The sequence below is a fragment of the Peromyscus eremicus genome, chromosome 1, assembly GCF_949786415.1.
Source record: "Peromyscus eremicus chromosome 1, PerEre_H2_v1, whole genome shotgun sequence".
Taxonomy (NCBI): domain Eukaryota; kingdom Metazoa; phylum Chordata; class Mammalia; order Rodentia; family Cricetidae; genus Peromyscus; species Peromyscus eremicus.
In genome coordinates this window covers 76,955,716-76,981,369 of record NC_081416.1, presented here as the reverse complement: position 1 = coordinate 76,981,369, position 25,654 = coordinate 76,955,716, and the positions used below count along the sequence as shown (strand labels likewise).

At 52.9% G+C, this 25,654-nt stretch overlaps 1 protein-coding gene across 1 annotated transcript in view; it reads left to right on the top strand.

Annotated features, from left to right (window-relative positions):
- Positions 1–21,101, top strand: part of Katnip (katanin interacting protein) — a 121,077-nt gene extending 99,976 nt beyond the window's left edge. The window contains exons 17-26 of the mRNA XM_059267211.1: positions 5,101–5,278; positions 10,775–10,940; positions 12,105–12,262; positions 13,301–13,365; positions 14,357–14,467; positions 16,765–16,904; positions 18,340–18,441; positions 18,972–19,129; positions 19,215–19,303; positions 19,755–21,101. Of these exons, the coding sequence (XP_059123194.1) occupies positions 5,101–5,278; positions 10,775–10,940; positions 12,105–12,262; positions 13,301–13,365; positions 14,357–14,467; positions 16,765–16,904; positions 18,340–18,441; positions 18,972–19,129; positions 19,215–19,303; positions 19,755–19,813 (1,226 nt within the window). The 3' untranslated portion in view covers positions 19,814–21,101. The remainder of the gene's footprint in view (positions 1–5,100; positions 5,279–10,774; positions 10,941–12,104; positions 12,263–13,300; positions 13,366–14,356; positions 14,468–16,764; positions 16,905–18,339; positions 18,442–18,971; positions 19,130–19,214; positions 19,304–19,754) is intronic.
- The last annotated feature ends 4,553 nt before the right edge of the window (positions 21,102–25,654 follow it).

Here is a 25,654-nt window from a genome sequence, read left to right as displayed (position 1 = left end):
GAGGGAGGATGACTGGAGCCTTCCATCCCCACGTGGAGGTGGCAGAGGTGGCCTCAGCAGCTAGATGGGAAGCACAGAAGCTACGGTGGCGACTGCTGATGTCCTGAGTTGAGGGAATGCTTAGTCTTCATGTCCCTATGTCCTCATGTCAGAGGCTGCATCCAGGAAGGCCATGGCTTTCTGAAGATAGTAACTCAGGGAGTGAGTGGGGCTGTGGCCTGTGGCATGGGTAGTTTCCTGTCCTAGGGCAAGGGTCTGGGTGGTGCCTAGTGCACACTGCACCTCTACCTGCTGGCTCTTCTGCAGCCCTTTCCCCCAAATACCTTCCCATTGTCCTCCATGAGAACCCTCCCCTGTCCCTTGCCCACCCAAAAGGAAAAAAATGGTCTCTTAGACAGAAAGAAGGTGACTTATTTTGAATTGTTACAGTTCTTTCCATTCCGGGTCACTAAATTACTCTAGACTAACGGACTAAAGAGCTTGAGAGGCAGGGACAGGAACACCTGAATTCAAGGCTAGCCTGTGTTCTAAGGGGGAGATTGTGCCTGAATAAATGAATAAACAAACAAATGAATAAAGGGGCAGGGAAATGGCTCATTTGACATACAAGCTGGAGGACCCCAGTAAATTCAGTTCCCATCACCCACATAAAGCCAGGCATGGCAGTGTACACTGTAATCCCAGCGTTGGTGAGGTGGAACCAAATGCATCTCTGGGGCTCTCTGACCACCAGTTTATCCTACTTGGTGTGCTCCAGGACCCAGTGAGGAAGAACGACACCCAAGGTTGTCCTCTGGCTCCCACATGCACACATACCCTAATATACAGGCGCACGTGTACATACACACACACACACACACACACACACACACACACACACACACGAGAACAATGGAAATTGAATTCAAGCTGAATTCAGTAAAAGAAAATTTATTGGTTTATGCACCTAGAAGTTAGGGTCACTAGTTTCTTAGGCAACTGGATGTAGGCAGGGAAATGATACCATGGAGACTTGCAGTGTCTGTTTTTCTACCCTGTTTGCTTCCTGTTCTTCCTCATGGGGGCCATCACCAGGGTCTCATGGGAGGGCCATGCACCAGGGTCTCATGGGAGGGCCATGCACCAGGGTCTCATGGGAGGGCCATGCACCAGGGTCTCATGGGAGGGCCATGCACCAGGGTCTCATGGGAGGGCCATGCACCAGGGGCTCATGGGAGGTCCATGCACCAGGGGCTCATGGGAGGGCCATGCACCAGGGGCTCATGCTCATATCCACCCATTACTAGCAACCCCAGAGCCGACGCCACTTCTGTTGCCCAGCAGAGCAGGTATAGCTCCAGAATTAAGTCTCTGGGTTTAGCTTGTGTCTCAGGCCTGTCCATAAATCAATTATGTGGCTCACCATGGTGGAGATGGACAGGTAGGAGATATGAAAACCATATCTGGCCAGACTTGGGTTGTTGGCTGTCCCTGTAGCCTGGTTAAGAGTGACCAGCTGCGCAGACAACCTGGCTGAGCCAGGACGTCTCCCTGGAAGAGGAAGGCAGGTAAGGGTGCTGCCAGGCAGAAGGCACCACTGTCCTGTCTACCCGCTAGTTTACCCCAAAGGCTGTTTACCAATGTCCTTTGCACTGAACCAACCCAGTCTTTCTCAGAAACGCCACTGCAGTGGCTGGGGAGGTTGGCCCTGGAGTAGAACCCTGTGACTTTTGAACTTTGTACCTGCTAGAAAAGCATTAGGCCTCTCTGCTGGGTCATTCCCTCCCACTTGAGCCTAGAGCTCCAGGGTTCCTACATCTCTTCTCTCTAACCCCCATCCCATCCCATCCTCCACCTGCTCAGCAGCGTGTGCAAGTAGGATACACTTTAATAAAGCAGTCCTGGGGCTGGGAAGGGGGGCAGCAGTGGGTGAATGTGGCCAATCCTCTTGCTTTGAAAGGGAATCTATGACTTGCTAATTTGCAGATGACACTCATTTGGGAAGTTTTGCAAATATCAGCCACGATGAATAGGGAAGAAGTCGAGAGGGCCAGAGCATGAGAGAAATAACAAAATTAATTTCCATTTGTATAAATACTAATTGATGCACGCGAGGAAAATGAATATGGAACATGGATATCAGCTCACAAGGAGAGCCGTTGCATTCAAAGCCCTGGATCAATGTGATCAGGTGCCTCTTGCCAGACACAAAGGGACTGCAGGCATGGGAAAGGCTCGTTACCAGGGAGAGGTGGCATTTCTGCCTCTCCCTGTCCCTTCACAATTTACTCCCTCCTCCACCTCTGGGCCTTCTCCATCCCAGATACTCACCACCCCACCCTGTCACCTGTATCAATCCCTTCTTGTCCTTCTATGTTCAAACCATTGGGCTCCATTGCCTCCTAAACAGACTTTGATCCTGTCCCCTGCTGCCCTCTCCCACTGTGACCACCCTCGATGAGGTCACTCTCAGCACCAGTGTCTTCCCTGCCTGGCTCCCTTTACAGTCGTGCTGAAGTCCTTCCAAGACACAGTTCGGCCCACACCACTGTCCTGGTGCCATGTATAGGCAGGCCACCATGGTGGTGCACACCTGCAGTCCCAGTACTCGGGAGGCTAAGCCTGGAGGATCACTGGTTCCGAGGCCATTCTAGATCACAAAGAGAGATCTTATCTCAGCAAAGCAAATAGAAAAAGTAACCTGTTGTAACTTCCCGTTCCTATGTCATGAACATCTCAGCTCCCACATGGGGTTGAGCCCTGCCTCCTTTTCTAGTCTTACTCCTCTCCTCCCTTGGCCAGCTGCTTTCACATGTAGGCCCAACTTGTTCTCTCAATCTAGAATGTTCTTTAGAAGTGCAGCATAGCATGCCTCTTCCTGCATGCAGGTCCCAGCCCAGATGCCACCTCCCCTCCCTAAACACCCTGCTCCAACTCTGCCACACTCCGCCCCATCCCATCCTTCTGATTGGGCATGCAGCGGTGTAGAGCTGTGGTACGCAGCATTTGCCAGGTGTCTATTGACTGCTGAATGAGCACTGCTCACGCTGAGACTCACTCTTATTTCCCTCACATCTCTACTTCTAAAACCACAGTTGGCGCATACAGACGATCAGTGAGTATTCGTTTATCATTCACTATAAATTAGGGGAGACATATCCACTGACCACCCACCTACTTTTCTATCAATCAGAGGTTTCAAAACAAAATTTGATTAAGCATCTATTTGTTGGACACTGCTGTTCTAGCTCTGAGGATAGAACAGTCAGTGCTGGCCTCAAGGAAATCAACAAGCGCACTAATGCAGACTACCTCTTGAGGTTAGGATGAAAGCAAGTGGAACAAGGGCAGGAGAGTGGGGGGCACTGTCAGGAGATCGCCGAAAGATGCCATTTGAACATGGCCAGTAGAAGGACTATATCAGTCAGCCTTTTTTTTTTTTTTTTTTTTTGGTTTTTCGAGACAGGGTTTCTCTGTGTAGCTTTGTGCCTTTCCTGGAACTCACTTGGTAGCCCAGGCAAGCCTCGAACTCACAGAGAACTGCCTGGCTCTGCCTCCCGAGTGCTGGGATTAAAGGCGTGCGCCACCACCGCCCGGCTATCAGTCAGCTTTTGCTGCAGAACAAATCTACAGTGGAGCGCCTGGATGCAGTGCTCTCCAGCCATCAGTGCTGGCAATGATTCTGAGCCACTCAGGTGTTCTCCCTCGGCCTGCTCATGCCTCTGAACAGCCAGCACGTGGACCAGCAACTGCATACATGTGCTGCTACTGGCCAGAGCAACAGGTGACTGAGCTGCCTTGGCATCAGTGCAGGGCAGGAAGAGGAGGAAGCCTCCTGTGCCCACATTCCACTGTGCAGCCCAGACGCAGAGTGGAGAAGCTGGCCCACCTCTGTGGGAAAGCGGCAGGGCCACAGGCTGGAGGGTATGTGAACATAACGAGCAGACTGCTTAGTGCTCCTTAGAACCCAAGTCCTCATCCGCTCCCTGGATGCTCAGGCTGACTTTGGCACCTGAGTCACAAAGGGGATGCTGGGAAATGACAGGGCTCAGGACAAGATGTCAAGTTCAGGGAGGTGAGAGGTTGCAGCCTGGCCCCCAGGAAGTTTGCTGGGCTCACAGATCCTCCTGTAAGAAATATGGAGCACCTCATGACCCAGGCTTTCTGCCAGATCCACCCACCATGCTGTCATTCAGAAGCCCAAAGAGCTGAACTTCAGAGCTCAGGCAGGTATTAAAACGGGTCAGATACCTCCATGGTTGGATTGCCCCTGAGCTTGGCCCTGCTCTACTGGGAAAGGAGGAGCTCCAGCCAAGTATATGACAGGGTGACAGGGTATGACCCAGAGACCCAGAGAAGGGGACCTTTCTGGGCAATGGAATGAGTCACCTGGCATCAGTGTCCCAGGGCCACAGGAGGTCTCCTGATATGGTCTCTGGTGAAGTGGGGTGAAAGTTGAGGTGGAAAGAGGGGGTCAGCAGCCACTTCCCTTACCCTGAATGCAGTGAGGGCTCCTAGGAGGAATCCATTTGCATAAAATGTCCAATTCTGGTGTGACTGTCTCATTTAGTTACTGTCAGGCATTCATTGGCACTGAGCCTCCACTATATGCCAGGCACTGTGCCAGTATGTGGGTATATAATAGTCTAGAAAAACAAGTGGGGTCATTCCCTTAAGGAGTCAGCACCTGGCAGGTCACGTGGGCATTTACTAAGTAGTGGCTTCCAGAGTTTAGTAGAGGAAGTATACAGAGACATGATGGGCTGTGAGCACAGTCCAGAGACCAGAAACAGCATGTGCAAGGGCCTTGAGGTAGAAGAAAGGCCTCGAGAAACGAACAATTGGAAGATCATCTGGATAGAACCAAGGGGGAGTTAGAAGTCAGGAGAGGAACACTGCAGTGTTAAACAGCACGAGGGAGCTCACAGGGCACAAAGCATGGTGTGAGGTGGCCCAGCCATGTGTAGGTTTCCTGCCTGCTATGTCCTGAGTAGGCAGTGGTCTGGGCCTGAAGACCCCTGAGAGAGAAGGTTCATAAGGGGAGAGTGGAGAGGCTGAAGGGCAGCTCTTTTCTGGCTCCAGAGCCTCTGGTGGTGACTGGCTGCTTTCCTTCCCTCACAGGCCTCCGACTAAACTTCACAGCCTCCTGGGGGGACCTGCACTACATAGGGCTCACTGGCCTGGAAGTCGTGGGCAAGGATGGCCAGGCCCTGCCCATCCACCCGCACCAGCTCTCTGCCTCTCCCAGGGACCTAAATGACCTGCCGGAGTACACTGATGACTCCCGGACCCTAGACAAGTAAGTAGGAGAAGCTTGACTATGGCAGTCGGGGTCAAGGGACATGCTCTGTGTTCCAGGCATCAGGCACACATCAGACACTGCCTGGGAAGGTATGTAGCCAAAAGAAGTAGAGGTGGCCCTTTGTACACGGGACCCCTGTTGAGGGGCAGGCAGCTTGCAAAGTCGGGCTGGTGTAGCTCAGATGCTGCATGCTGGGATATCACACTGGCATCAGCTAGGGCCTCGCTCAGCCATAGTTGTCAGCCTCGGTGTGACCCACTCTGCTTTGCCTAGGCCTCTCCCCTCTGTAAACTGCAAAGTGAAAAGACAGTCTCTGCAGGCGACTATGGCTGCTCTGCTTCCTACACATTCTGGATACCAAGACCAGGCTGAATGGACAAGCTTTTTATAGCATCCATCCACAGTACCTGTCACTTGTAGACTGGCACTTCCCCTCCTGCTCTGGACAGCTGTCTTAGTTAGGGTTTCTATTGCTGCAAAGAAACACCATGACCAAAAAGGAAGTTGGGGAGGAAAGGGTTTATTCATCTTATACCTCCAAATTTCTGTTTATCATCAAAGGAAGTCAGGAGGAACTCAATCAGGGCAGGAACCTGGAGGCAGGAGCTGATGCAGAAGCCATGGAAGGGTGCTGCATGCTGGCTTGCTTCCCCTGGCTTGCTCAGCCTGCTTTCTTACAGAACCCAGAACCACCAGCCCAGGGGATGGTACCACCCACAATGGGCTGGGCTCTCCCACATTGATCACTAATTAAGAAAATGCCTTACAACTGGATCTCATGGAGGCATTTCCTCAACTGAGGCTCCTTCCTCTCTGATGACACACAAACCCAGCCAGTACAACAGCTATGTGAATTAACTAAGAGTCAAGGAGCGTTTGAGGGATGGGAGTTCAAATCTCTTTAAGCTTCCAGACCTCACAGCTGTGACAGTGAGGTCAACATAGCCAGAAGTGCAGGTACCATTTTGAAATATTAAGTGCCAGGCACTGGGCTGTTAGGAGATTGCAGGTGTCCATCCATGAAAGCGACAAACAGACTAAGAATTATTAATGTTCTCCCTATGTATAGAGGAGGAAGCTGATGTCAGGAAGTGGCCCCAGGTACCCAGACTGGTTAAGTGGAGTCATGATTTGAACACAAACCACAGGATACTCCAGCCCGGGATACACTTACCTGCTGAGTTAGGCATCTCCTATGCCTCAGTTTCTCCATCCATAGAACTGTAGAAATAATCCTCATGATTACAGGTTGGGAGTAGGGTGATCACATTGCAGCCCCCTGCCCTGGCTGTATCCTCTTTGTCCCTTTATGGTGGCCCTTCACTGTGGACTTCATCCCTTCCTGGCACTGACTGCTTGGGGCCACCGTGGCCTGTAGATCCCGATAGGTCAACCGGAGGACCTAGACCTGAGCCTACAAGCTACTCGTGGCCAGCAGCAGGAGAAACTCACACCTGCCCAGAGTGTCCATCCCTGTCACCCAGTTGCTACCCCACAGAAATCCTGACAGCCTCCTGCCCAATCATAATGTCGTCTTGAAACATTTCAGTGCATATCTCCAATCAGGAAGTACTTGAAAATGCAAACACCCTCTCAATGTCCTTGTCACACCTACAACTGTGAGTAGTGGTCCAGGTAGACATGTGTGCCACTGGCTGAGAAGTCCTTGAGCCTCAGGGGACTTCCTTTTCTCATTGTCTCATTCCCCTTCACTTATTTTTATTTTTTAGGATAGACTACAAAGCAACATGTTTCATTAGGGCAACTTCACACACACACACCATTACACTTGTTCTTACTCGTCCCCTCCCTGACCATCCTTCCCTGTCCCCTCTCCAGTTAGCTTCCTTTCTTCTCCCAGCTAAGCCACTTCTGCCACCTAATTTTCAGTGTCCCATTATGCTTCTATCCCCATCTTAAGACCTCTCCCTTCCTCCACCAATTCCCTTTCTAGTTTTTTGATATAAATGCACAGGTACCCCCCATATATAATATAAAGTTTAGGCTCCATATTTGAGAAAAACACAGCATTTGTCTTAGTCTGGCTTGTTTCTCTTAACATTCCTAGTTGTGTCTTTTTTCCTGCATATGCCATGATGGTTACATTTTTCTTTATGGATGCACAAAATTCCATTGCATGTATGCACCAGGTTACTTTACCCATTCATCTATAGTAGACATCTAGACTCAGTCCATTTCCTGCCCGTATATGCTGCAGCAGTAAACATGAATATGCAAGTATTTCTTGGTATGCTGACTTTGGGTCCTTTGGGTATATACCCGCAAGATTTACAGCTTGGTCATATGGTAGGTCTATTTTCAGGGTTTTGAGAGACCTCTATAATGATTTCTATGACTCCTAACAGCAGGAATGAGGGACCTTCTTTCCCCATATTCTCCCCAGCGTTGGTTGTCATTTGTTTTCTTTGTGGGGCGAGATAGATTCTCAAAGCAGTTTTCCCTGGTCATTAGGGATGCTGAATGTTTTTTCACATACTTATTGGCCATTTGTATCTCTTCTCTTGAGAATTGTCTACTTCACTTCATTAGTCCATTTATTGATTGGATGACTTGGGTTTAGGGTGTTTGATTTTTGTTATTTATGTATGTTGATATTAATCCTGTCTTATATGTAACTGATAAACGTTTTTCCCATTCTATAAGCTCTCTTCATTCTGGAGGAGTGCCCCCCCCGCCACTCATGGTACTATTTTCTAAGACAGAGTGTCTTAGTGTGTACCAACCAGACTTCAAGTTCAAGATCTCCTGCTTCAGGTCCAAGTGCTGGGATTACAGAAGCATGCTACCCACTCATCTCCTCTGGTGTTTGTTTGTTTGCTTATTTGTATATTTTTCTTTTATTGAAAACAGATTTTTTTCAGCTAGGTGTGGTAGTACATGTCTTTAATCTCAGCACTCCAGAGGCAGATCTATGAGTTCGAGGCCAGCCTGGTCTACAGAGTGAGTTCCAGGACAGCCAGGGCTACGGAGAGAAACCTTTCTTGACAAACAAAAACAAGAAAAGATTTTTTTCATTTAATACATTCTGTTTATGGTTCCCCTCCCCCACCTCCTCAGAGTTCCTCCCCACCTCCCTTCCCATCTGGATCTACACCCTTTTTGTCTCTCCCTAGAAAACAAATCGGGATCTAAAGAATAATAATAAAATAATAAAACAAAACAAACAAATAGGAACAGGACAAAACAAACAGAAGAGCCAAAGAAAAGCATAAGAATGTCATGTAGACACAGAGCCATACACATTCACACACAGGAATCCTATAAAGACAGCTAGAAGCCATAACATATACACAAAGGATCTGCAGGTTTTAAAAAATGAACAAACAAAAGCCCAACCCTGACAAAACATGAGCCAGAGAACCTCCAAAGATGACAGAGTTTGTTTTCTGTTGGCCATCTACTACTGGGCATAGATGCTGGCCATCCACTGCTGGGCATGGGTGTTGGCCATCCACTACTGGGCATGGGTGCTGGCCATCCACTGCTGGGCATGGGTGTTGGCCATCCACTGCTGGGCATGGGTGCTGGCCATCCACTGCTGGGCATGGGTGCTGGCCATCCACTGCTGGGCATGGGTGCTGGCCATCCACTGCTGGGCATGGGTGTTGGCCATCCAATGCTGGGCATGGGTGTTGGCCATCCACTGCTGGGCATGGGTGTTGGCCATCCACTGCTGGGCATGGGTGTTGGCCATCCAATGCTGGGCATGGGTGCTGGCCATCCAATGCTGGGCATGGGTGCTGGCCATCCAATGCTGGGCATGGGTGCTGGCCATCCACTGCTGGGCATGAGTGCTGGCCATCCACTGCTGGGCATGGGTGCTAGCCATCTACTGCTGGGCATGGGTGCTGGCCATCCACTGCTGGGCATGGGGGCTGTCCTTAAGCCATCTCTTCTGATTTTATCCTTGCTGATGGTCTCAGATTCTGGGAGTGCCTGTGCCCATTTATGTATTTGTTTGCAATATTTATTTTCATTTGTTTGAAGTTCTGGGGATGGAACCCAGAGCCTTTGGCATGGAGGGCAAGCATTTACTACCCAGTGCCCACCCTCCTCAGCCTTCTGATATGACAGGATGGCCCAGGCCCTTCTTGTCCCTCTTGCCCCAACCTGGCCTCCACCATATCCCTGCAATGACAGGGTCCTAGTGGTAGCCATAGTGTTTAGAGACCCCGATCTAGCATGAAGGAGGCTTGTTACTACTGGGTGTCTCAGGACAGAACCGGGTGACTGCCCAGGAGGAGGCTTCTTTTGCTACCAGCCTCTCAGCCATCCATCTTCAGTGTCCCCTCTCCCCAAAGCCTGCAACAGTCTTTCTGGCAGCCGGTCTCCAAGACGGAGGTAATTGCTTTGGAAGGAAACAGCAGTCCGCAGCAGCCAGCTTCCTTCACAAACAGCAGGGTTGGCCTGCCGAATTTCCTCAGTTTTAACATGCCAGCAATTGTAAGACACACCATCCATCAATTTAATAACAGCCTTTTAGAGCACAGGAGAGAGAACGCTTTACCTCCGTGGATGAACACTTAGATTTATTCTAAACCTCAAACTATCAAACAGTAAGGGGAAAAGTTGATTTTAGATAAAGGAATTGTGTCCACAGCCTGAGTTACTCACAGGACAGTGGCCCCCAAGGGTCTAAAGGTGGTGTGGGGCGGGGCCGATTGTCTCTGGGGCCAGGTCTTCAAGTGGCCATGCCACTCAAAGGACAAAGGTTGGGTCCAGACTGAAGAGACTGAGGCAGGGACAGATGCAGTGGGGCTGAGGTAACCGATTAAGAAAGCCCTGCTGCTGGCTGGGGTTTCCCTGGGGCACTTAGACCTGGGGCTACCAAGCAGGTTGACTCAACACAAGTACGGAGCCACCTGCCTCTTCTGGCACTAGTTCCTGGCCTAGGTCTGCCTGGGTCCTCGTGTTTTGGAGACCTTACCAAGAGAGATGGGATGCACTTCCCTCAACTGTACCCCTACATCTTTCAGAACACTGGGACAATAGAGAGAAAGTCTACCTCCCACCCCAGGGCACCCCTTCTGAGCACTGACGCCAAGGTCATGACCTCATTGCCAGCGTGAGTTGGTCCCTGCTGCCTGTGGTCTGCTTGCCTGGCCACACCACATCTCATGAGTGTCATTTTTCCTGTTAACCATGGCACATCCTAGGGTACCTGCATCACAGCTGTGATGAACTTATTTCCACAGCCAGCCTTCCTGACGTGAGGAATAGTAACCATTAGCAGAAGTTTCCCACCCTGGGGTCCCTGGGCTGAGGGATTCCCAGGGGGGACACACCTGTCTGTTAGCCTGGTGAGGATGAGTGCCTCTCAGCACCTTGATGAGCATAAACTGTTTTTACTGCTTCTGAAATATCATTGCTTGACTTCACTGTTCACCCACCTCCCAAGACACGGGTGGCTGAGGAAAGCGGGCCTTCTGGAGACCTCCCACCGTCTTGCTGATCTGTCCTCGTTGCCTGCAGGTTAATCGATGGCATGAACATCACCACCGAGGATGAGCACATGTGGCTGATCCCCTTTTCCCCTGGGTTGGACCATGTGGTTAGGATCCACTTTGACAGAGCCCAAAGCATTGCTGGCCTGCGCCTCTGGAACTACAATAAATCTCCCGAGGACACCTACCGAGGGGTAAGCTGGGCAGAGCGGAGTCCACCGTCAGGGAGGCAGCATGATGAATGGCTGGTGTGGGTGATGGAGAGGAGCATAAATCCTCCAGAACCTTCCAAATGGGGGGGGCGGGAAGGGGTGACATCCAGGGAGAGAACACGCTGTGTTTCCTTTTGCACACAGCAGACCTAGCCCACAGCCCAGGGCAGCCTGGGAACTGCAGGGAAGGCTTGCTTCTTCTGTGACTGTGGGTCCCCTTCCCACACAGTCCAGGGTTTAGTGTCGCCTCTGGGCCTGCTGTCCACTGAGCGCTGGGGAGGGTGCTATGAGGCAGGCCTGTGTGCCTTCCTCTTCTCATCAGGTTCCCACCCTGCCTCCTCTAAGTGCCCTGCCTCTCAGGGTTCTAAGGAAGGCTGGGAAAGGGTTGCCACTGTCTCGGGAACTACACAGCTAGAGTCTGGTCTCAGTCTGTCAAGCACGGAAGCCACACTCTCTTTCACGCTGGTGGAAAGGCAGAGGTGGCAGGTAGCCTCAGAATGCTTGTAGCCTTTGCAGTTTGCTGGTGGACCCCAGCAGCACGGCTAGAAAATTCCTGCCTGGACAGTGTGTGCACGTGTGTGTGTTTGTGTGTGTGTGTGTGTGTGTGTGTGTGTGTGTGTGTGTGTGCAAGCCTGGACAGTGTGTGTGTGTGTGTGTGTGTGTGTGTGTGTGTGTGTGTGTGTGTATGTGTGTGTGCAAGCTCTCAGTGAGCACAGTGCCACTACCTGTCAGAGGGACCAGCTGGGTCTCTGTTATATACCCAGAAAGATGGAGGTTGTGCCTCTCTCCCAGGTGGGAAGGGAGATGAAGGGAGGCTGGAGGTCTACACAGCACTGGAGGCAGAGGTTGTGCTCCTGAGCTAGTGCCCTTGACCATCTCACCGTACTGCCACAGGCTACTGCCACTGCTGCCTGGGGTCCCCCACCAAGTCCCATGCCTCCCCTGGGACTGAGACACATGGTTAGGAAGCACAGGTAAGTATCCTTTGGGCAGGGGCCTTACTCCAGGTATCTTGTGCCCGCCCTAGCATTGTGTCCGAAATGGGACATGACTGTCCCTGGAACTCAGGCCAGGCCAGATGTCCTGGTGTGGTAGAAAAGCCATCCACTGTCTTAGGCCTCAGGCAAGCTGTGTCTCCTTTGCTAGGTCAAAATCGCCCATGTGTCCCTGGACGGCTTGTGCGTGTCTCCTGCAGAAGGCTTTCTTATCCGAAAGGGACCTGGCAACTGCCACTTTGATTTTGCACAAGAAATCCTCTTTGGGGACTACCTGCAGACCCGGCTGTCACCAGCACCCACCAGGAGGTGAGGGAGTATGGGCTGGGCCACCAGTGTCCTCTGTGTGTGCACCCTCAGGGCTGGAGCTGCAGCTACATGTGTTCTCCAGAAACGACTCCTCCTCCCCAGCCCCAGTCCAGAAAAAGAGCAGGTGGGAAACTCTCATTTGGGTTTGCTAGGATGTCCTGGCCCTGGTCTCCAGCATCAAAGTGTAAACCGAGTAAGTTTTACCCATTTACAGCTCCCAATGTCTGAGCACCAAAGGCCACAATAGAGAAATAAAAGAGCTCCCTTCCCCAGTGGCAAAACTGTAATCGTATCCTCGTGCAGCATAGCACAAAAGGGAATAGAGAAGTGGAGGGAGGGCAGTGCCATAGTTGTCTCTAGCCCTGGCCAGCCTAGAACTCACTATGTAGATTAGGCTGGCCTTGAACTCACAGAGATCTTCCTGTCTCTTAGAATCTGCATTTGGAAGCTGGAATTTTATACCTATTTCACAGAGTGGAAACTGAGGCCTGGACTGGGGATCGTGAAGCCGGCAGTGATCAGGGCTTCCCCTCTGTTTCTTTTCAATCTTCTTGTCCCCATCCTGCCTACATTCCAGGGCCTTTGCTATGCCCAGCTTGACTGCTGTGAGAGGCCTCCTCCAACCTGTATTCTTCCAAATGGCCTGTCACACTCCGGCGCCCTGCCCCACCAGCAGCACCTAGCCCTCAGCCTAGCAGACTGCTCCTGTAAGAGAGCAGGGGTGTGGTCGAGAGAGTGACCCCAGAGGCACATCCCACTCAAGCACCCGCCAGCTATGTGGCTTTCCCAAGTGGCTTCCCCACTCTGTCCAGGTGTCTGCATCCATGTGTCCCCACCTCTGGGCTACTCTGAGGATCGCGAGGGTCTGTAACAGAAAGGAGCTGGGTCCCCCACTGCCGCCCACACATGCATCCCCTGGGCAAAGGGGAGCTCACACAGGAGCCCCTGCACTGCTGTATCTTCAGTCCATGGCTGAGGAGTGTCTCTCAATGACCCTGGAACAGAAGGGCTCATGGTGCTGTTTCAATCTCTTTCCAGGCTGGATTCAAAGAGCCTGGAGCGAGCCAGCATGGACTACGAGGCCCCACTCATGCCCTGTGGCTGTATCCTTCCCCTAGGCAGCTGGAGTACTGCACGTTCCAGTGTAGCTAGCGACGCTAAGGAAGCACTCAGACGGAGTCGCAGCAGCACGGGTCCCATCGCCTCCTGAAAGACGGGTTGTGGAGGTGGCACAAAGGACCCAGCTGAGAGGGGCTGGAAAAGAGACAGGTCCAGGGACCTGGCAGGGAGAAGGCAGGGACAGAGGCAGCAAGAGCCCTCCCTCCTAGTGTCACCTCACTGCATCAGTCCTGGGAGCAGGCTGCAATGGCAGCCCCTCTCCCCAGCCATGAAAACTAATCACAGGAGCCGGGCATGCTGGAGGCAGGGGGATCATGAGTACTAGACCATCCTGAACTACACAGTGAGACGCCATCTCTTTAAAAAAAGAGAAAAAGGAAAGCCAAAAGCTAAAAACAAAAAAACAAAAGAAGCAATCAGAGAGGTCAACTAACCTGCCCTGATCTCTCGGAGGGGTCTAGATCCGGAAGGAAGCAGTGCCTTTGCCTGTGGCTGCCTGGGATGTGCCTGGGCTCTCAGATCCTCTTCCACTCCTGCTCCTAGAAACTGGCACTGGGAAGATCAAATCAAGGGTGGGCAGGTATCACCTTGTGCATATGGACCTTGTCAGTAGGAATCATTCTGCTGCAGCCGGATCTGAGGCTGTTTCCCCACCCACCCCTAACATGCTTATTCCCATGAACTTGAAAGACACAGAGGAGGGAAGAGATTTCTCGTTCTAATCATTTTATAACCAGGGAAACTGAGGCATTAGACAGGAGTGTCCCACCCAGCACCATCTGCCCGCCTTGTCCGTCCTAGGACTATTCCTTCCTGTCCACTCCCAGGGCAGATGGTGTGGCGAATGTGATGCTGTGTTCCTTTTGACAGAAAACCATCTCTGGGAGAGAGACTCTTCTGTCGACAAACAAGAAGAGCCCCTGTCACCTCTGCCACTCTGTGGCTTTCTTCTCTCTTCCTTAACCACCGCCACAGTCATTTTCCAGTTCCAGCTGCTGTCCAGCTGGGGCGACCCCTACTACATCGGCCTCACAGGGCTGGAGCTGTACGATGAGCATGGGGAGAGGATCCCGTTGTCCCAGAACAGTATCCTTTCTGCTGGGAGCAGGAGCCGGCACGGGAAAAGCTGCTGGGAGACGGGTGCAGGGTCCCAAGACTGTAATTCTAGCACTCAGGAGGTGGAGGCAGGAGGATTTTTGCCTGTGTGCGGCCAGCATGATTTTGAGGGCAGCCTGAACTACATAGCAAGGCCCTATTTCAAAAGAGCAGATGATAGTCAGACATGGTGGTGCACACCTTTAATCCTAGCACTCAAGAGGCAGAGACAGGCAGATAGCTGTGAGTTTGAGCCAATCTGAACTGCCTTGTCACAAAACAAAATGAAAGACCTGATGCTGGTGGTGATGATGGTGATGGTGATGATGGTGATGGTGATGATGATGGTGATGATGGTGATGGTGACTGATGATGGTGGTGGTGGTGATGATGGTGATGATGGTGATGGTGACTGATGATGGTGGTGGTGGTGATGATAATGATGGTTGTGGTGATGTTAATTATGGTAGTTATGATAATGTGGTGGTGGTGGTGGTGGTGGTGGGTGATGGTTATGACGGTATGGTATGATGCCACTGGACCCTTACAGCTGCTCTTAGCCATGCTTGCCAAGGCCACTATAACTGGTTCTCTGCAGACCAGAGTCCCATGGTTGAGAGTGCGAGGAGATCCCTGCTAAGCACAGGCCCTTCTCAGAGGGCCCAGGCACCTGGTGTTCTAAAAAGCCTCTGACAGAGTCTGCAGGAGAACTCAGTGGAGAGGAGTGTGTTACTGGGGGACCCTTTGTTCATGGTGTGCCCATGCTGGAGCTGTTGATTGGTCCAGGGAGTTCTGAAAGATTTCAGTTTGGTCATAGATTTTTTTTTGTTTCTTTTTTTTATTATAATTTAATTTAATTCTACATATTAGCCATGGATTCCCTTGTTCTCCCCCCCTCTTGCCCCCCCCCCGCCTTTCCCCCAGCCCACCCCCCATTCCCATCTCCTCCAGGGCAAAGACTCCCCTGAGGATTGAGTTCAACCTGGTAGATTCAGTTCAGGCAGGTCCAGTCCCCTCCTCCCAGGCTGAGCCAAGTGTCCCTGTATAAGCCCCAGGTTTCAAACAGCCAACTCATGCACTGAGTACAGGACCCGGTCCCACTGCCTGGATGCCTCCCAAACAGATCAAGCTAATCAACTGTCTCATTTATCCAGAGGTCATAGATATTTTTAATGCAATACCAGCCTCTGGAACTTAACTTGAGAAGTGCCAATGCGGGGCCCTTGGTCATGTGGAGTTACAGTGACTAAACCTCATGGACGCCTTTTCAGTTTTCCCCAATGCTGACTCCTGAAGCTCTTGTTGTCTATCAGCCCCCCAAACTCAGTGCTTCCCAAGGGCTTCTTGTGTGCCAGGCACTGCAGGAATATGCCCCGTGCACCCACAGAAATCTTGTGAACAGAATATTCTGGAGTCCTCATTGTCCAGAGGAGGAGCTGGAGACCTGTTTACCTGAGGTCACACAGCCCAGTTGTAAAGCTTTGAATTCTGTTGCCTGTCTTCTTTGTCACGTGCTTAGCAGCAGCATCCTTGAGTGTGTGATCTCTGGTCCTCCAGGTCGGGAAATGCCAGCACAGCCCCAAAGCTTGTCCTGTGTCTGCCTGGGGTCCTGGGTGTCTCTGGAGTTATTGTCCTCCTCATAACTTCGTGAATGGCTCCTGGGTCTGTATGCTCCACTAATGTCACCAAGAGTGCTCATAGCCAGTGTCCTCTGACTTCTGCCCATCTTAGAGCATAGAAGTTTTTGGCCCCTGTCCCAGATGAGGTGGCCGGATAAGTGGTGCCCAGTGGCTCACCTGAGATTTCCGGACAGAGATTTCCTCTGTCACAGGGACAGAACTGGACCCTGATTCTGTACATGCACATTGAGGTCCCTGCTCTAATCAGCTCTTGTTGGGCCAGAGTGGCAGACCTGTGACAAGGCTGTGACCTGCCAGAGTCACCCGCCTGCCCAAGTGGGTGTGACCTGTGCTTCAGAGCGGTGGCAGCACTATAATCTCTATCTGTGCTTCAGCAAACCCCTCACTTCCAGCCATCCCACCCGTGGTCCCTGACTTTAAACTTGACCCCTTAGCCCCACACAGAGTCCCTTCCCCTTGGCCACAACCCCACTTTCTTAGAAAATAGAATGCATCTATTTTCACTGTCATTTCCCAGCCTGCAAGAGTGTAGGACGCCAGCCCAGCATCTCCTGAGACACAGGGCTGACAGCCTGACAGCCGCCTTGAGGGTGACTCATTGTGCACAGCATATGAGTTTGGGTTACGACAGCTTAACCTACCCCGCAGATATCGCTGCCTTCCCGGACAGTGTGAATGCGCTTGAGGGTGTATGCGGGGATGTGCGAACCCCCGATAAGCTTATCGACCAAGTCAACAACACCAGTGATGGCAGGCACATGTGGCTGGCCCCTATCCTGCCTGGCCTGGTGGGTACCTGGCCCTGGGGTTGGAGGGGTACTTGACCCTGTGCCCAGTGACAGCTGAAACAGTTGGGAGCCATCAGAGAGGTGCCAGCTGTGGCTACCAGCTCTGGTGTAGCCCTTCCAGGCTCATGGTTCCTTCTATGACCCCATGGACTTTAGTCAAAAAGGTGCCAGAGGTGTGAGGAGCCCCAGGGAGCCTGAAGTCAGGGGTCCCTGAACAGTTGCTGGAGGGCAGGACCAACTGACTGACCGGCCTCGTGTGCATCTCTCTGCCTCTTTTGGTCAAGGCCCACTGCAGCCCACTGCAGCCCACTGCAGCCCACTGCAGCCCACTGCAGCCTGGCATCTTCCCCATTTGCCCCTCCTTTGCCTGTTTCTCTTCCTTAGATCACTGCCTATGGCCACAGTGTGGCCACCTTGCCCTCACTCTGGCCCCAGTCAGCAAGTCAGTCATTCTTACCACTGACTGCCTTTCCCAGCTCTCAAACCCTGCAGTGAGCCTGATCCATCATCGCAGAGAGGGAGGAAGGTCCAGGAGAGGGTATAGGCCATCAGCACCCTCCACCTCAGTCAGGGTCAGAGCCTGTCAGCAGAATGTGCTGGGATCTGGGCTCCCTTTCCCACTCCTGTAACTGAGTATAAGATAGACATTTTCCACACAGAGGAGGAAACAACTCCCAAAGACCACAGGGCCAACCTGTGCAAAGGGGTACACACAGCCCCTGTAGCCCTTAGACCCCAGCCAAAAGCAGGAAGGAGTTCACTGCCCACCTCTGGCCACTGTCATTCTCCTGGTGGGAATCTCAGGGTCTGAGCAGGACTCCCCCCCAGCCATCACTGTCTCCAGGTCAGTGTGAGCTGCAAGCTGTCTCACCTCACGCTCAGTGTTTTGGTTGGCCTTCCAGGTGAGGAGGGGGGCTTTGTGCTGCTGAGCCTGCTGCATTGGTTCATTTCGTGCTGATCTGGGGCTGAGCGCTAGCCATTTGGTATCCCCAGCAGACATGCGCTGGAAGAAACCATGGTGCTGGAGTGCACAGGACTCTGGCTTTTCCTCTGTAACTCTGGGAAAGGATAAATGGGTCAGGACCATGCACGTTGTTTGGTGGGGAGATGCTCTGCAGGTGGGGACCATCCTGGGCTTGACCTGAGGAATAGAAGGCCAGGCTGCTCTCAGTTCTGGATCAGTATTTAAATGAGGGCCACAGCAGCAGGAGGCAGCAGGCCCTCCCAGAGCCAGCTCAGCAGTTTGTTCCAAACGCAACCACACGTGACTTGACTCAAAATGGGCTCTGAGGAGAAGAGGCATGGAACTTGAGACTTCCCACATGGGGAGTGCCGCCACTGGCACCTGGGCCAGCTTCCTGCCCTGGTGCTCTGGGCCTAGCCCACAGCTCTGTTTCCAAACACAGCTGCTTTAATTAGCTTTGCTCTCTGACAGGTGAACCGGGTGTATGTCATTTTCGATCTGCCCACCACTGTGTCAATGATCAAACTGTGGAATTACACGAAAACACCTCAACGAGGGGTGAAGGAGTTTGGCGTGAGTCCTCACTAGCTGGTGTGGGAGATCATTGTGCTCTCTGGGAATTAGACTGTGGGCAGTTGCCATTTGCTGCAGTTCGGTGTCTGTCTTCAGTTGCAACTTTGGAAATGCATGGTCCTCGGAGCAGGGAAACCTGCCACCCAGCCGTGAATTCAGAACAGTTTTGAAATAATCCAAAGCAAGCCCTGAACTTGGCCCTGGACTTAATGTTGCTTTCAGGGCTCCCTCTAGAATCACACAGCTTTGGGAGGCAACTGGGTGGCCAGGTGGAGAGACAGAAGCCACGGGGCCAGAGATTGAGTCTGCCTCCATCTCTACACTTGTCACCCAGTGCTGTGAAACTGAAGCCTCGGCTTCCAAAGCTGCAGCCCAAGGGGCAGCACCTACCCTTCATGCCAGTGTGGGGGAGGGCCTACTGTCAACACAGTCTTCAACACAGAGCTTGGGCTTGGGACAACAGAGGGGCACACTGCTGGGGTGGGGCAGATGTGGAAGGGAGCAGGGCCCATTCCTGTTCTCTCTCTCAGTTGCTGGTGGATGACTTGCTGGTGTACAACGGCATTCTTGCCATGGTGAGCCACCTAGTTGGGGGCATCCTGCCCACATGTGAGCCTACCGTGCCCCACCACACCATCCTCTTTGCCGAGGACACTGACTTCTGTCACCAGGAGAAACACACCATCAGGTACACCCCTAATCAGCCCTAATGAGGATGGATGGCAGGGACCTGGCCTGGAGGCTGATGGGCCTTCTGTCTGCTCCTCCTGCAGTAAGCCAGAGGAAGACCAGGACATACAGATGATGAATGAAAACCAGGTCATCACTACCTCAAGGAGGAAGCCAGGCACTGCTGACCCAGGTAGGTGGCATGTCTGTGTCCTGCACATCCCTGTCAGAGGCTTGGTCTGGGTAGAGAGGAAGCAGGCATCAGAGTCTACTGGCCTTGTCCTGCCTGCACAGCACCTCTTTCCATCTGGGAGCCTGTCCCGGAGTGAGAAGCAGCTTCCGGCCGCAGGCCTCCCCTGTGACCAGGAGGGGAGGGCAAGGCACACTGGGAAACCAGGAAAGGACACCAAGAGGACTCCCTGGGACAGATGGCATTTGAGCTAGGTCCTAAAGGATGTCTGGTAACATAGACAAAGACCTTATGGGTTCCATTGTAAAGCCTACTCCATGCATGCCTGGGCTAGGGCATGAAGGATGCCCAGAACTCAGTCTAGCCAGGTCTCCCCCTACCTGAAAGGCAAGCCAGGTATATGACTGCTCTCAAGGACAGTGTAACTTATTCCTCCTGTGTCCTGCTTCCACAGCCTTACGCCCCAAAACCTGCATACGTGAAAAGGAGACCTCAAGGCGTTGGCGATGCTGACTGGAACAGGAGGGAGAGCCCCTCCAGGCTGGCTAGGCTCTATTACCAGCCCTGAACAGACCCGCGTTCCTCGTACTTCAGGGTTGGCCAGCTGGGACCCCAAGGGCTGGAAGAGCATGGAGGAACAAGGGACTTTAATCACAGCCTTGGGAGCTATAGGGGTCAGAGGAAAGAGTCAAGAACAGGGTAGCTGCCCCCTGCCACACTAGGCTGCTTCCGGGAACCAGGGATACTTGGTTCCTCTCTGTCCTCTCCTGTGAGGTCCATAAGAGCAGGGCCTGTGGCACCCCAGTCCTAGGCAGCCCCTGACTCAGGCCCAGAACTCAGTATGTGACCATGGGGCCCATGCCCCTCGCTGCACAGCCCTGCTCACTAAGGGCAACAGATGCTGAAAGGCCCACGGTGTCACAGCTCCTCATCTGCCCAGTGCCTCTGGAGGCCGATGGGGCTAGTCCTAGGTGGCCTCTGTCCTCTGTCCTGCTAAGGAGAGGAAGTGAGCTACAGTGAGAGCTGAAACTGCCCTCAGCCCCTGCCTCTCCTCCCATCACACACACACGCACACGCACACGCACGCACACACACACACACACACACACACACACACACACACGCATACACGCACACGCGCGCGTGTCGAGAGTTGAAGGGCCTGGGCTCAGGCTTGCCCCTTCTCCCTGCAGCCCAGAGCCCCATGCCTGTGTGTACATCTATAGAACAAGCTCAGATCAGGGACCTAATCAGTCTCCCAGTAGTGGGTAATTTCTGGTTCCAAATATTAATCTGTTGTTTTCCTGGCTCGGGGCCCAGCGGGGCCGCTGCCATGGTATCGAACTCAGTTCATTCTGATGCTACCAAGAATCACAACGGCCTCTGAGCGGCAACACCCAGCAGCTGTGCAGCTGTTTCCATTTGAAGCCAGCTGATGTGCAGAAAGGATTGCCTCTCTGATGAGAATCCATCATCTCTGCAGCCTCCAGCGGCCTCTGGCGCCTCCACTCACTCCCAGATGAGCCGCACACCTCCCAGGAGGGCCATCAGACCAGCTCTTAGGAGGAAGCCAGGACCACTGCTTTACCAGGAACCCAGCTTCTTCTAGGCCTCAGGGTAGGCACAGGATTTTTCTGGAACACCCAAGACTGACCTTGGTGTGCTCCCTACAGACCTTTGGTGGGTGTTTATAAGTGTATATTCCATGCAATCTCAGAGGGAAGGCACTGGTACAAGCATTAACTCTCAAATAAATGTCTATTTTTTATTACAAAATCAATAAAAGATGTTATTAAGAATAGAGTGTGGTACACCGGATGGGGTCAGCTAGAGGGAGGCTTTGTTGCCTCCAGCCCTAAGCCAGGGTCGATCTGAGGCTTACTGAAAACTCATGCATGTGCCTGTCTGAGCTGCCTTCCGGTGGGGACATGGCCCTGAACCCACTTTCTCTGTGGAGTCCACCTGCCCCACCAGGAAATGGTGCATACATTACATACCGGCCACTAACCATTTAATCCATGTTACATAGAGAGGGGCTGGGGCACAGGCGGTGTAGCCTTCCCAGGACATACAGCTTTGGAAGCTATTAATGGCTGCATAAATCCTCAGGTGACTACTGGAGAACAGGGGTGACCGCCCTGGAGGGGTCTGACTACAGGGCTTCCTCAGGGGCCGCTTCAGATTCCTGGGTCGTCCTTGCACCTGCTGTCCTTACCCACCTCCTTCAGAAGAGGTATTGCTGGTTCTTGGCATCAGGAGTCAGTTGCCCTTGGACAGGAAGAGGGAGGCAAACATCTAAACCCAGGCAGCTAGAGTTCTCTAGAAAGCCTCTCACCCCAACTATGGTGCTGGTGAGGAGCATGGGCTCTCACCTACACACACACACACACACACACACACACACACACACACACACACACACACTGTGGTACTGGTAAGAAGCATGGCCTCTGTCCTGTGGGGCAGACTCTGGCCAGGCTGTCCCCCTGGTTCCACCCAGTCCTTAGACCCTGCTTGGCCCAGATCCTGCCTCAGGTGGGAATGTACAGAGCAGCCTCATCTGGTGATGGAGCCAGTGAGGGTGTCCACACTGGCAGCCCAGACCCAGACCAGGTGAGTGAGGCTGGGTAGAGAAATGGCCTAGGATGGTGCTCTTCAGATGTCCCCATGGCCCCTTTGTTCTGTTGGCTTTCATCTTCTTCACAGCCAGGAGATCATGTGACACAGCCAGGCAATGAAGGCAGGGTGCACATGGGAAGGAGCAGGTCTGTGGCAGCAGTGTTCACAAGGAGGCCCCAGCCCTGAGGACCTGCCACAGGCTGAGGAGTTTGTATAGGCCTGATGTCCGCTAGCGCCCAGGGCTGTCTCCTGAATTGCAGCTGTTGCATGTGTGGTCTCTAGGCCTCTCTGGAAACTGCTCGGCTCACAGCCCTGGCAGAAGGGCAGCTCTTGGCAGCCTTATTTCATAATAACAGCAACAAAACCAATGGTCGCCAACATATTTGAGGCCCTCTGCCAGGCGAATGGGTCTGTGGGTGCTGGACACTGGTCCTCATTTCCTGTAGGTGCCCTTCTCCCAGCACATTGCATGCCATGTAATGGTTCTCGGGCCTGAAGACCTGGGTTCAAGTGCAGGTTTCACCATCCTCTATTCCCCAACCCAAAGCACCTTCTCCTGAGCACCCCCTGGCCATGTTACCTCAATGGAGTCTAGACCCAGCCCCAGGCTTCCATACCCAGACTGCACAGCAGTGGTACCTCCTTTCAGGGGTTGTCACAGCATCCAGAGCTTGGGTCTCACAGTGCATTCCTCCCAGGAGACACTCAGCTAAATCTCCTAGTGACCATCATTTCATGATGCACAGGCTTGAGAGCAGGATGCCTAGACCTGGTGCTGGATGACACTGGCAGGAACTCTTTCCCAGGACAACAAGACACCCTTCTGCCTGCCCCTGAGTTCCAGAATGTGCTCAGCTTCAGTTGACTGCTCCAAAAGTGACTCAGCCATTGACAGGACAGAGCGCTATGCCCACCCTCCACTCCACTCCTGCCCCTGTGCCTTGTGGCAGGATGGTCCCCTTTCTACCAGTTCTGAGACTCTTCACCTAGTTTGGTCCCTTCCCAACAGAGGGAAGGGAAGGGGGCTCACCCCAGGTGGCCCTATAACCAGCTTGGCCTCTCCCTGCCTCAGACCCTTTACTTCCTACCTCTTCCTGGTCCCCCAGCCCGGCTAGGCCCACAGCCATCAGCAGGCCACAGTCCTCCAGGAAAGCAAAGGTGATAGTGTGGGAGCACGGTGAAGAGTAGTCCAATAAGGACTGGCAGGGGACAGGAGCTGTGCTCCTTGCAAGTTTCCACTTGGCCCTCCTCACTCTGTGGCTTTCTTGTTTGGGGTTACATGGGTAACCTCCTGTGATGTTCTGTTTCTCCATCTTGTTTCCCTGTGACAGCACCGTGTGCAGCTGTGTTCTATGTGTGCAGCTCCTCTGGTCCTCTGGTGATTCAGATGGGGCCAGCCGCAAGTCTGAGACAGGGCAGGGGTCACACCCAGGCCTGTCCAAGTGCACATCAGGATGCTTTGTGCAGCCTTTACTTCCTTGCAGCGGTAGCTCCTGCCAGCCTTGTCCTCAGGCCTGGCAGCAAAGGCCCATGAATCAAGCTGACATTTCCATTACCTGGGAGATGAGTATGTGACCGGGTCCAGGTGCTGTGGCGGGGGTGGGGTGGCAGGGTGACCACTCATCACAAACCAGGGAAGAAATGGAGACTGGGGCCTGCCCATCAGCTTTGGCCAGGGAAAGACTGCCATGGGTCCCTCTGCACATGGACCGTGGAGTTGACAGACATGAGCGAGGGCATCAGGGAGCCTGCGGGCTCCAAGGAGGCCCAGTATGAGTGCTTAGTGTGTGTGTTGCGGCGGGTGTGTGTGTCATGTACCCAGACCTAGGCATGGATGCTGTGCACTTCCTAGCATGGTGTCTGTGAGCTGTCAGCCTGGCCAAGGTCAGCTACTGAAGCTCAGTGGCCAGATGTGGTCCAGACTTGGGAAGGGTAACAGGCATCCACCAGCTCAGGCTGTGAAACAAGGATGTTAAGCCCATTCAGACTAGCCCTCTGCTTCCCTTCCGGGACTCTGGGTGGTTTGTAGCCTCTCCCAGGTTTCAGACCAGATGGCACCTCCTGGTTGTTGCTCCAGGAGGGACACACAGTGGTGTTTACTCCCAGCAGGAAGACAGCCCTTAAGAAGGTGACTGTGAGACCCATGACATCACTAACCTGGAACTGCTTCCTTTTACCTAACCAGCAGCCTTCCTGCTGTACTAGAAGACAGCTGAGTTCCAGCCACTTCCCAGAAGGACCTCAAGCCTCATGGCCCCGTGTCCATCCTCCCTTCCTTCCCTCCTGACGATGGCCCCCATTCCAGTCACCCACATACCATAATCACAGACCACTTGCATGATTATTTATTTAGTATTTTTCTTTAAGCCAACTTTTTTTTTACTGAAATGCCTATTGTGGCTCATTCTAAGCTGCAATGCTTGACACGTGTGTGGACACGCCCGTACAGTTTTCTAATACACATTTACATAAACACAGCTATTAAAATAGATGACAGATTTGCAACTAAAATCATTTCCTGGGCCTCCTTGGGCCCATGACCAACTTCACAAAGCCCTGGATGACCATCAAGACCGACAAAGTTCCTGGTGGTGGGCCCAGATTCCAGACCAATGACCTTGCTCGGGACACATCACAGTGGCTCCCACTTGCACAAGGCCAATGCCGCAGCTCCCTGTGCTAGCCTTCTGGGGCCTTCATAACTGTGTAGGAGTCTGCCCAGGCCAACTTCGTCTCCGCCACAGCCCCCCATACCAACTGTATGAATGCAAAGTCGAAGAGAGGTGCTCTCAGAGTAACAGCACAGATATGCATGTACACAGAAGTGTGGGGTCCACCCTTCGCCCCCAGGTGCCCAGTCTGACACAGGACAGAGACCTGAAGCTCAAATCCCTTTTTCCTGCATCCTCATCCCATGCCAGTCCCTCCTCTTGGCCCCTGAGTTGGCCACCTGACTCTCCACAAGCCTCTTTCCTCAGCCACAGTACTCTCCTTTCACTCAGGGCCCTACAAGGACACGGGAGTCCTGCCTTGTCATCTGCTCTAGCCCAGAGCTGGGGTGACTTCCTAGACTACACATCTTGGCCAGTCCCACTCTGCACAGAGCACCCAGCTGTCCCGGGATAGACTATGGGTCCCTTGTGAAGCTTTGAGTCCTCTCTCCTGCCTGGTTCCACCCTCACAGCCCTCCTTTTCCTTCACACTTGTCATTTGGACCATTTGAAAGCCCTCTCATGTCCTGTGCTTCCCTCCACAACCTGACACCAGCAAGATGGCTTGGGTGTCGTTTCCTTGATCACCTACCCTTCAGGTGGTCTCCAACAGGCACTGCCTCAGCCCCATAGCCCCAACTCCCCTTGTTGACATGATGGCAGGGTGCTTCCTGTGATCCAGACTCTGCCCCCCTGTGCTCACAGGCACCAGTCTGTGTCACCCTCCAGCAGCTGTAAGAGGTAGATACAGTGGAGACTCTCATCTGCAGGATAAGGCCACGGGGGCTGAGGAGACAGGACCCGATGCTAGGCAGTCTGACTCCAGGGCAGGTACCACACCCAGCATGCATGCACTGAACTGTCATCTCCCATTTCATTACCTGTCTACTTCTCTGGAAGCTTCAGTGTCCCATCTCAAGGGCCTACCACAGTGTGTGGCACACAGTAGGGGTACAATAGAAGACACCTGTTTGCAGACGGATGGATGGATGGATGGATGGATGGATGGATGGATGGATGGATA